The sequence below is a fragment of the Puntigrus tetrazona genome, chromosome 15 (genome assembly GCF_018831695.1).
Source record: "Puntigrus tetrazona isolate hp1 chromosome 15, ASM1883169v1, whole genome shotgun sequence".
Taxonomy (NCBI): domain Eukaryota; kingdom Metazoa; phylum Chordata; class Actinopteri; order Cypriniformes; family Cyprinidae; genus Puntigrus; species Puntigrus tetrazona.
This window is the reverse complement of record NC_056713.1, coordinates 22,572,063-22,584,562: the sequence shown is the minus strand read 5'-3', so window position 1 is coordinate 22,584,562 and position 12,500 is coordinate 22,572,063. Positions and strand designations below refer to the sequence as shown.

The 12,500-nt window shown below is 39.8% G+C and overlaps 1 protein-coding gene across 5 annotated transcripts in view; it reads right to left on the bottom strand.

The window, feature by feature from the left end:
* actn4 (actinin, alpha 4) overlaps window positions 1-12,072 on the bottom strand; it is a 44,263-nt gene extending 32,191 nt beyond the window's left edge. For 3 of the 5 annotated variants that reach the window (XM_043258709.1, XM_043258707.1, XM_043258708.1), the window contains exon 1: window positions 11,737-12,072. In XM_043258709.1, coding sequence (XP_043114644.1) covers window positions 11,737-11,868 — 132 coding nt within the window. In that variant the 5' untranslated portion in view covers window positions 11,869-12,072. The remainder of the gene's footprint in view (window positions 1-11,736) is intronic. The other 2 variants (XM_043258705.1, XM_043258706.1) reach the window with 1 other exon arrangement.
* Window positions 12,073-12,500: the final 428 nt, after the last annotated feature.

The window sequence follows — 12,500 nt, the reverse complement described above, 5'->3', positions numbered from 1 at the left end:
TTTAATTAATAATAATTATTAGTGGTACTATTAATTTATAGACAATATTACAGACACAAGATAAAAAAAAAGAAGTTACATTTCTTAATTATAAAAATTATAGCCGAAGTATTATCAAATTAGGTGACTATTAAATTCATATGGCACTCAGAATTCCATTTTATTCTTTTCCAAATTCTATTTTAACATTTTAATACAAGTGAAACTAATTAAATCAGCTGCCTAATCAACGGAATTCATAAAAGATTAAGATAGAAAAATTCATGAAAAGTCTAATAATAGTGACTATTGGGTGGAAATTCTGAATTTCTGGATTTTGTGTTTCATAATTTAACGCACATTTATTGCGTAAAAGTGACGTTGAATCAAACGGATGCGTAAATCTTGAACTGCAATCGAATTACATTTTTTGCAAAAAATAAAAATAAAATAAATAAATAAAACACGGAGGAGAAATTGTGATATTTCATGCAGACACTGTATTTAGTCCATATCACATTTCTATTTAATGTTAAATTCATGGCCCTACTGATTTATTGACCGTAAATCCCTATTGTTTTATTGCTTTATTCTGTGGTTAAGGAAACAAATCACACAAACTGCTACAACAAAAATCCCTTGATAATAATATAATGTAGTTATTTCAATCATTCCATTAAAAGCTTAAAAATAAATAAATAAATAAATCCTGACACGCCTGGTTTCCTATGACTGGAGAAACCCTGACAGTCCATTTTCTGCTCATTTCAAACACGCCTCCTCTTTCTGACTCCAAAGGAAAAATAATGTCAGATATGCTTGTTCACGCCGTGTTCCTCCACCAGAACATCATCCGCTCTGCACTGGAGCGAGCAACGTCACGCTCGCTGATCTGAAGCAGACCATAGCCAGAACAACCGACCGGCCAAACTGCTCCGGTCAGTCAAGAGTTAAATCTCCGCGACGACCCAAAGCAACTCCGGTTAGGCCGTTTTCACCCACAGAAACCCCTTGCAACAACCCACAATCGGCAAAAGCCACCGACTCCACACTGATAGCACTGCTAACAACATTTCCCATGAGACAACCGATCACGTGTTTCCTCGCGCGCACGAAACAGTCAGAGTTCACACCATTAAAGGCAACAAAGCAGAAACCGCAACGACCGCAGCTTCCTCTTGCAGACGAGAGCGCGGCGGAGACGCGATCGGACGCCGAACGCACGCGGGCTCACGGGTCGGCGCAGGTCAAAGCGCTTCTCGGTCGCACGGGAAAAGCGCTTCCATGTTATTTTGCAAGCGCTGGCTGGAAGAGCTCGACGGGAAAAGAATGCACATCTGCGGAGAAGGCGAGCCATGTATGTGGGTTTCACATCAGGGAAAATGTTCAGGTTTTCGAGTTCTTAACTGTGGGCTGGAGGGAGCACGACGGCATCCAGCCTCAAACCAATCCATATGCCACGTCGCAGGGGTCAAAGGTCACGGTTTATAGACTTCCTGAGCGAAACGGCTGACAAAGTACTTCTCTGTGCTACGGAATAACATCTGACGTATCAATGTGCATTTGTGACTTCAGCATATTCTCAAGCATATAAAAAAATAAAATGACTCCAAAAAAAAAATAATTTTATTCCTTAATTGTAAGCCGCTTTGGATAAAGCGCCTGCTAATGTAAATTTAAACCGTTTCAGATTTCAGAATGATTTTGATTTTCCCAAACAATTGTACCTGATTTCCTCAAGAACAAAAAAAAATTGCACCAAAAAAAAAAAAAATACAAATTTAATTACATATGTATACATGTTGCATTTTCACATTTTTAATAGTAAAACATATGTAATATGACTACTAAATAAAAATAAATGTTTTCTCTTACATAATATATGAATGTTTACTGTGTATATTTATTATCTACATACAATTACAAACACGAGCATGTATGTATTTAAGATAAAAATTTAGAAAAATAGAATAATTATATCAAATTATTATTAATATACTTAATACATTAAATATTTATTAAATACACTTACTAAATGCATTTATTTATAATAACAAATAATTATGCATCTACTGCATAAATGTATATAATTATATAATAAATGTGTGTGTGTTTGTACATAATAAATAAACAGAGTACACTTAATCTTTGGCAGCGCTGATTTAAACAGGCTAAAAATAATGAAGAAAAAAATAAATATTTTAAATAAAACGCGCTCCTGTTCATGTTAAAGCAGACCGTCGTGGCTTTATTTGAACTCTTTATTGTTTATTAGCCTATTACTGTGGTATTTTCCTCTTCAGTTTCACCTGCTCACGTAAAAACTAAAATTACGTTGCTAGTTCTACACGCATCGGCTCTCTCTTCCTGTCGTAAGCAGACAGTCCTGACCGGAATGATCCGCAAAGTGGACCAGAATCTACGGCAATAGTCAAAAGTCTGGTTTTTACGACACCAGCGAGACACGATCACAATAGATTATGACGCCCTCGGGGCAGAAGCCCACCCGTTAAACAGGCTTTATAGCTGGTGTATTCATCAGAGCGAGTCTTTTATGACGGGTAACCGCACAATAAACGTACCCCTCGCCCAACATCGTTTAGAAGAACGGGAGCGTCCGATGAAGGCTTTACAGTAAGAGCTCTTCAGGATCCAAACAAAAGGACAGAATCAAAGAATCAAAACATCTGTGACACACACACACACACACACACACACAAAAGCGAGGAGTTCAGCTGGGAATCTAGGTGAAGGCAGGCTCTAATCCTCTTAGAGGTCAGTCTTTTGTCTGAGCCGCCGCACTTAAGAGCTTTCGGTGCTCCGGAGGACATTATACACAGAGAAAGTCCTGGACGGTCTCATCACGGTGCGCGAGCAGCTAAAAAGACACGAGAAGCTCCAGCATGCAGCAAGCAAGAACTGCAGAACCGTTATAGAAACGCACAACCAGCTCACATTTCGGCTTCCCCCAAAAAAAACTTTAACCTCATGTAGTTATTTATAAGACTTTATGCAGTTTAACTGAAGCTAGTGCATACAATAACGCGTGTAAAAAGAAAAAAAAAAACATGCATACAAGAAAAATTAAAGTGCATCTTGCATTACAGTAACAGTAAATACAGTAAAGAACACAGTGGCTTCCTTTAAGCCAAAAAAGTTCAAATTAAATTTAAGCACCCACCACAATTGCATCAATAATTAACTTGTATACTTGTATAAAGATAAAAGCTATGTAAGAATGAATGACTATAAGAAGAGATGGATACAATAAATGGATAAAAGGTCAATGCATCTTTTTTCATTATCGTAAAGAGAACTGAAACAAAAATACAACCGTTCTTAAAATAGGCATTTCTAAATTCCTTTAAGCAGGCAAAAATAAAAAAGGATTTTTTTTACAGATCTGACAGCTTTCACAAGGCATGTAAGAAATGTTGCACACAAGAAAATACTTTTTTGCATTACATTAAAGAGAAACTGGAGAGAAGAGAAAACATGGCTAGAATGTAAATGCATCTCTGTTTATTTGGGGTTAAACGTGCTTTAGATAAAATGCGCCTTCATTTTCGTATTTTGATATTCGGGTGACCCATTTCCGCCCGTGTTGGAGTAATCTCCAAGCTAATTTTATGGCAAGCGATAAAAAGTGAGAAATCAGGAGATCACGCGTCTCCACACTGACCGAATGCCGCACGAGAGAGTGACTCAGCAGCAGTGACGGACAGAGCAGGAATGCCTGTGATGTCCGGCGGGATGACAGGCGTCGGGGGATTTGGGCTGGATCAGCTCCCGACGCTTCCTCTTTCCTCTTCTACAGACGCTGGCAGGAAGGATCAGTGCCTGAACAACAGCCCTTTACAGCTCCTCCGCATCGCAGCCCGCTAATTACAGGCGCATGAACATCACAACCACCACCAGGATGGAAAACGGGAAGTTTGTTCCCACACTTCCTGGCGAAATGAATCCTACCAGTTATTTGTGATTATTGGTAAACGGCTGATATTTTTTCCCAACTGGTGGAAACAAGTGTAAACATGCCACAAGAAAAGTCTTGCAACTTGAGTCTCGGTGCTTTGTAAGTAAACGCGGTCCCCGAAAACGAACACAGCGCCGTTTCCCTTGTTAGCCAACAACATATTGCTCTCTATAGAAACATAACACCCTCTAGAGAAATTTCCACTACCTTTCCATGCCTGGAAGTCATAGCGGTTGTTTTTGGTTTGTTTTCTTAAACAAGCCAATAATAAAATGAGCAATACAAATAAAAATATACATATAATTAAGATTAATAAATGACTAATAAATTACATAACATTAAAAAAAAGCTTTAGATTTTTTTCTAAGAATTTTTATTATTTTTATTTAATATATTTGAGCTGCAGTGCTTAGATTATTATTGAAAAATATAAAAATATTAAAAAAATGATAAATTGTTAATATATAGTAGTACTACACTTTAAAATGCATGAATTACTAAATATATTATTGTATATAGTAATACAATAATTCTGCTATAAATGCTTAATTTCAAAATAATTTCTAAATAATTTAAAATCACTTTAACAGTAATTAAAGCTAATTAACAAATATGTGATATAAATATAATAGTTTTACAACGAGGTCAATTTAAATAGTAATATTTCTATCAGTAATTATAGGAAAGAGCAAAGTTTTTCAAGACTCGTCATGAAAACCAGTAAAAATGGTTTCTGAGAGCTGAGCTGTTCTCTGAAAATTACAGTTAGTTTCACAAAATTAATCAGAAATGTACATGTTGTACCCAGAAACGGGCAGTTATTTTACTATCCTTGCTGTTTACGCTCAATACAAGGCGTCACATCAGTGATAAAATATGAAGAGAATCAACAGTTTGGCACGTCCGATAAATTCAGGCACTTTTCAGGCTCCAGTAAATGTGCCCCCCCGTGTTCGGAGGCACTTCTCTGGTAGAGTTTCTGCGACTGGGCGTGACTGAAGTAGGTCAGGTGACGTAACAACCCCTGTGACCCCATAATGCCTCTTAGCGTGACTGTCTTTATCTCAGTCCACTCCTACTCGCCGTTTTCCCCGGGACACACCTGAATCACGTCCAAACACCCACGAGAACAATCCAAAATTGGATTAGCGCACGGTAACCGCAGCTTCAGTTCGCGCTTGAGTTTTCCCAGCGTGCCGTGACTCACGGTCAGCTTTTCGTTCAGTCATCCGGCGGCTGCGTTCTGGGAAAAGATTCATTCAAGGTCCGACCATCACCGTAAGACACTCGGTGCCAAATATCAATACCTGCATCTGCCGTCCATTAGTTCTGACATCAAGTCCAGAAGTTCTCCCGCGAGATGCGCTCGCTTGCGAACCAACTCTAGCAGAAACACAGCGACAGCGCATGGAAAAACACCTTAGGAAAACAAAACAAGGCATTCATGCGCTTTTTTTGTTTTGTTTTCACCGTAATGAATAACGAGCGCAAGCCTAATTTAACAGGAACTCGCACATATATGCTCAATCGCACTTCTGCACCGCACATCTAGTTAGCTGAACAGAAAACACGGTGTGAAACGCTTATAGAGAAAGTTAGGTGCTGCTCTTGAGAGTGAACCACAAGAGAGAAACAGTCGCGCCGAACGCATACGACATTTCAGAGAAAAAGCGAGTGTTAAACTGCACGGTTTCAATTGAGACACAGTTGCATTTCTCACATTCAGGTCCGGCTTCAGAAATAACCGACTTCTAAAGTTTTGCTGTCAGCTTCACTGATGAGACATTTGCATGTGCAGTTATAACAAGCAGCGATTCTTTTTATACAGCTGCACGGAAAAACCACAGTGACCAAAAACCCGCTTAGAAAACTCATTCAGTTACAGATAATAGATATATATTAAACATCCGGTCCCATCATCCTGCAGTCACTGTGTTTTAGCGACACTCCTACGATGCATCGGCGCAACTTGGGATTTTTTCAAAGCTTTTGATAAAGCTTAAATACATTAAAGGGGTCATATGATGCGATTTCAAAACGTACTTTCTCTTAAGAGCAGTGGCCTCAAACTAAAGTCCTGGAGGGCCGCAGCTCTGCACAGTTCAGCTAAAACCAGCTCCAAATCACGCCTGGTTGGAAGCATTTGGTTATCCTGAAGGGCTTGATTAGCTGGAGCGGGTGTGTTTGATTAGCTGTGGCCCTCCAGGACTTGAGTTTGAGAGTAGTGCTTTAGAGCGTTACAAGCTCTTGGTGCGTAAAGGAGATCTGTAAAGTTTCAAAGACTAAAAAGAGATGTTATGACATGTACACACCCTCCTAAAATGGCTCGTTAAACACGCCCCCACGTTGTGACATAACAAAGTGGTGGGCTGTTTTTAGAACACCGTCCAAATGCTTACCCAAAGAAAGAAGGCCTAGCTATTATTCTCGCTGTGTCTTTTTTGTGTACAAGTGGGTCACTAGAAATCAGTGGTTAAATTGCATTTACACTGTTCCACAGTTCAACACAAATTGTGCGACGCGTAAAAAGACAGCAAGTCATCTGTAATCAGTAAGTCACCATAATCAGTAATTATGTCTCCACTGAATTATATCTCTGCCAAACGCTTGAGGTATACGGCCAATCACAACGCACTGGATAGCTGGCCAATCAGAGCACACATTGCACAAATCGACCCGTTTCAGGAAGACAGGACTTAATAATGTACAGTATTACACCAAATACACAATTGCAATACACCAAATAATTTTTTTTTTTAAAGCAACAACATATGACCCCTTAAACATTAAACCATACTGAACAGTCACTAAATGCTTTTACGGTTTATTTTACAGTTTAATTGTGCTTTTGTAAACTATTCAAACTTTAAAACGGACAGGGTTTTTATATAAAGACCGACATTTAGTTTTTTACTTCCGCGTTCTGATGATCTTAAAGCTTTTTAAGTCGCATTTTCAGCAAAAATCCAAAAGCTAATGGAACAACTCTACTGGATTTTTGTTGAAGAAACCAAAGTGACGTAAACCTCAGGACCGGCCTACAAACATACCAATAGTTCAATTCAAATTAGAATAATGCACTGATGCATTGGCTGTGATTACCATCGTCATTTCTCAATTCGAACTCAATCCTTGACGCATTTTTCGGTAAGTTAGTGGCAGTGCTTACTGGGATTCCCTTCAGAAGCGGTGGACGGATGCCCATCGAGACACATGCTGCGATCACTGAGCCCAGATAGAAACTGCGCTCTCACTAAACACAATCAATGAGTCCAATCAAACGCATCTAAACACACTGACTCACTCGCTCGATGGCCGGACTCGACAGCAGCAGCGACGCGACCCTGAAGCAAGGCTGCCGCGATACCGCGAGACGCCGTCTGGCACACCAAACGCAGCCAACCACCACAAATAAATCACTCATTAAAGGTGCGCTCTCTTCTCTGGACCCTGCAGACCCCAGTCACAATCAGCTGCCGGACGCACGGACAGATTTATCATCCATGAAGCTTCACATGAAACGCATGAAAGAAATTACTTGACAACTTGAATTATACATTAACTCAAACTCCTTCCATGGAGCTTCAAAACGAATCTCAAGGAATGGGTCGCATGACATTAAACAGTAAAATCTGGATCCCATAATGCACTGAAATGTGCAGAAATATTAAAAAAATACACTGCATGAAAGAATATTTATAATCAACAACAAAGCAACAAAAAGTTCACCATTGTGAACCCTATTCTCCTTAATTCTTAAATTAACAACAAGATAATGCCAAACACTATATTTTCACTCTCAAACTGCTATTAAATGATCAAATAATTATTAAAAAAGACAATTACCACACTTTAAACTTTGATGTGAATGAAAGAGTCCAAGTCTCCTTATTTACAACAGTTTCTTTTTAAAGTGCACACTTTTTTTTTTGTACGGGTTGCAACCTTTGTAGAGTGCTCCAAAATGCGTTATTCGTCAGGTTACCTTTTCGTGGAGCACTTTTGAGGTTACCTTTCAGTTAAAACGTTGCCTGAGAGGACGACCGCCTATTTAGCCGGTAGACAGCACAGCAACTGACTAGGGTTTGGAGTGAAGCCAGCGTGTTGAACTTTTGAGAATGAATCCCACTGTTTTATCGAGGAGCGACCTCTTGATCGGTAGCTGGAGTCTGGTTTGGTCTGCGGTCTGCTCGATGTACATTCTAGAAGCATGCGAGTCAGTTACGCTCGCTGCTGTGATCGCTCCTGTAACACTTTAAACAGACATGATGAAATACAAAGATAGAGAGACAGACCTTTATACGGAGCCCAGCTCGCTACCAAACACCCTCAGGCAGCTTTGCATTTAGCCTTTCTTATTTATTTTGTGCTATAAAGCCAAAATCCACCTGAGTCTGTGTGTTACGGTGGATTTATTACATGTAAGGGGTCTAAATGCTAGACCCTTAAGACTTTAACTGTGGTTTAAAAAAAAAAAAAAAATCACTAAAATAAAGCTTTGGGTGGTTTGTTATTTTGATGCCAACTTGAATGTTACAGAAGACCATTTACATCCGCAGTCACATTTATTTAAATACTAATACTATAATAATAATAATTCCACAAACAATAAGCATGAATATTATGGTCTCCTACTGTTGCTAAGCAACATGACAATTTGGTGGCAGATTAGAAAGCAGTTTATTAATATTCTGTCATTTTAGTATCTACTAGATATTGTAATAGTTTTTATTATTAGTTTAAATATTATGTATTTAAATAAATAATATATATATATATATATATATATATATATATATATATATATTTATTTAAATTTTAATTATTTTAATTTATTTATTTTTCCTTTATATTTTAGATTTTTAAAGCCTTTAATAATTTATGCATGCTTGTTTGTATGTCTACAGTCTTCAAAAAAAAGAAAAGAAAAAGTTTTGGTATTTTACTTTTGCTAACATTTATAAGTAATAAGTAATTTACTTCAGGTTTCCTTTATAGTTAACCAAACCACCCTCTCAGAATCTAGAGTCAAAACATCTGTTTATAATATACGACAGCTATGCTCATCATAAACATCTGGAAGTGTTTGATAGCAATACAGGAAAAGAAAAGGCTACTGGAAATTATTTGTAACTATACAGAAGTCATGATAAATTGCAAAAAATAAAAGAAAACTGTGATAAAAACTGCAATGGTAATACTAAAATGTCTAAAAAAAATAATAATAATCAAGTTTTAGGCCAGTTGCAGATGTTATAAAAATATGAAGCTATCTAATAAACATCACATGTGGCCGTCCTGTAGGGCACAAGGTTGTGTTTATGGTTTCCAGACATCTTTTTAATCAAACAGTGCTGGATTTATACCTGCTTATCTACACAACAAGAACAAAGCCGGTTAAATCGCTGCGTCTTATTTCAATTCATATCTGCTCAGCTCCCGAACAGGCCGTTCAATAGAGAATGAAACACTTCAATGACCTTTCAGTCATTTTGGGTGGAGCGGGGAGGCAAGTCTTAGCCGGTCACAGGGCGTTTGGCGTTCGTCGAGGAGCAACTTCACGTCTGTCTTGGATAAGGGGATGACTTCGGAATAATTCCACACGCCTTGTTTCGGTCGAGCGGAAACGGGCACCGGAAACCGTAACGCAAACTCGGCGTGGGGTTTTAACAAGGATGCGTCGGTCTGGTAATCACCAGTGAACTTTGGTCTGTGTGTAATACTCATCCTCACAAACACGCAATAGAAATTCCAGAGCTGAAACACCATTTTACGACCAATGCCGAGTCGAGATTGAAGGGACGTTCGCTAATCTTTAGACCTAGAAACATGCAGGCTTGTGAGGGTCTGTGCTCATTGCTTGCATAAGAAAAGTGAGCAATTCTTGTGCAACTAGTGGCAACAAACAACTGCAACTTTATGTACATTACAACTACGTTTTCATAGTTACATTTATTGTATAACGCTGTGCTGTAATATCATTATGGCATTTAACTACGGAAAACAAACTAGTCTAGTAAACGGCGGCACTTTTTTAACTTAATAGTTCATTAATTTCTGTTAATCACCAATTACGATGACGTCAGGCGCGGTGAAACCTGTTTGATAACAATTATAATTATTTTTAGTGCCACCAGCAGTACAGAAACGACTTGGTTGACACTGGACCAGAATTACGGACGGCTTACGCCATCATAAACGCTCTCACGGCATCGAAGAAATATTATGGAGACTCTGTGAATAACTGTTGTATTTCTGCCGCCGGCCTTGTTGCATAAGCATTGAGTTCCACTTTTGGACAACATTTATGAGAAGAGAGCATTTAAACCAATCACGCTACAAGCTAGTAGTCGATTAGCTGGTATTTGTCCCCTTAATTAACACACAAAAAAAATGCATTAACCTATTTTGCACTTGCACAGCTACAATTGTCCTGGACTTTACGCCACTTCTAATCGAAACCGTAAGATTTCAAAACTTCAGACACTAGAAAAAGAAGCCAAATTGTGATGCAAATCGAGTCTTCCAATGCACATTCGGTCAATAACAGTAGGTTAACTATGCATACCGCGCATAATATGCATACTACATACTTGCAGGACTTGTGGACGCAAAATGGTAGAATGAAATACCAAACATAACTAATTAGATCAACCCCAACCACAAACCCCGCATTCCAAAAACGTGTCAGCCAATCAGACCGCTCCAAAGACATTTCATGCACGATATCTAGTATTAAAACACCAACGACGGTTCAAACTCATTTTATCCGCTGTTTAATCCAGCGTACGTATTGAAAGGCCACTCTGCTTTCCAGATATTTTGGCTTCACACCGAAGAAGTATAAAAAGGCAGAGATCTAAAGCGTTCAGCCAACCTCCTCCTCCACTTGACTTTCTCAAATAAATGCCCCATTTATGGGTCCGTCCGTCACACCTCTGGGGTCTGAAGGCCGGTGACTGGGTCTACACATGTGTGATTTATTTGTGTGCCTGCATGCCTGTTTGCTAAAGGGGCTCTGGTGGGTTAATAATTAATTATTTTTTCCAATCAAACTTTGACCTTCCTTTCTCAAACTCTCTCTAATAGCTGCCTGTCACACCAAAAACACAAATCAGTCAAGCCTGTCTTGGCTCCAAAAGACACACACCCAAAAACGTCATTCAACCCATGAGCATTCCTCAATATTCCCTGCCATAATTCATGTGCATAGTACACTCGCTATCAATCGGGTTTTCCACAGAAACGCCACAAAGTGAATTCAAAAGCAGAACGCTGCTCGCGCGTCCATTTTTTTTTTTTATTATTCTTTTTAGCTTATCTGCCCTCTCCAGAACAGCAGATAAACTCCAGAAACAGCATTTCTGCGGCTATTTCGGGCTCCCGTGCCGTGATATCTAGCTACTGCCATTTTAAATCCGGATGTCTGGCCGTAACCGGGAGTCCGAACGTCGCTTTGAGAAAGAACAGAGGGGGGGTGGAAAGGAAAAAGGCAGCGGCGACGAATGAAACTCGCTCTGGTAAAACAGGTTCAGCCGTTACAATGTATCGCACGCGCGCACACACACATACATACACACGCGCGCGCGCTCGCTCGCTCGCGACTGGAACATTGTAACGCCGTAACGTTCGAAACCCGCGAAACATTGTAACGTTCGAAGCGCGCTGCCGTTCCGAGCGCGCACAAAAAGCGGGCCGGCGAAAATAAGGCTGCCGAAAACGCGCAAATATATCTTCGCGCAGGCCCCTGCGGCGGCCCCCGGGCTTTCAGAAGCGCTTACCTTCCGCTGCTGCTTCTCCCAGGCCGGGTCCAGCAGCAGGTCCCGGTCCCAGTCGTTCTCCTGCTCCATGTAGCTCGGCTGTCCTCCCGTCGAATACTGGGTTTGATTATTGGCGGCGTGATAATCTACCATGTCAGATAACCGAGAGCACCGTCAAAACTCTTCCTAAGCGCAAACCAAAAGAAAACCGGCTGCAGTAGTCGCCCTCAAAGCCTTTTGTCGCTCGGTGTGAAGTATCCGCTGCGTGGACTGACAGTATCCCCGCCGAGAGTGCGTTCCTCCACCCGTCTGACAAAAATGGAGTAGGAGACGCGCCGCTCCCACCGAGGAGGAGGTAGTAGGCCCGGAAAACTCATGAATATTTAAAAGAGCGGTTTACTTATTCAGAAGATACCCGATCTTAGCTCTGCCCACGAGCGGCGGTGGGCTTCTCCCATTGGCTAATCTCGGCGGAGGGTAGTATTTTTAGACGGAAAAGGTGAATTTGTGGATGTTATACGAAAATATTCGGAAGTGTGAAATCTGGGGGTTAATATCTAATGCAAGTTCTTTTCAGAAGGGACTGAGCAAACTTAACGGCACTGTATTTGTGTAAATAATTTGCGTTTGGTCTGTTTGTATCGTTTGTATTTTAATAATTGTATTATTTGGCAATAATTGTATTTGAATAGTTTGTGCTGTCAAATGATTAATTGCGATTAGTCGCATCCAAAATAAGATTTAGGTTGCGTAATACGTGTGTGTACTGTGTATATTTATTAGTA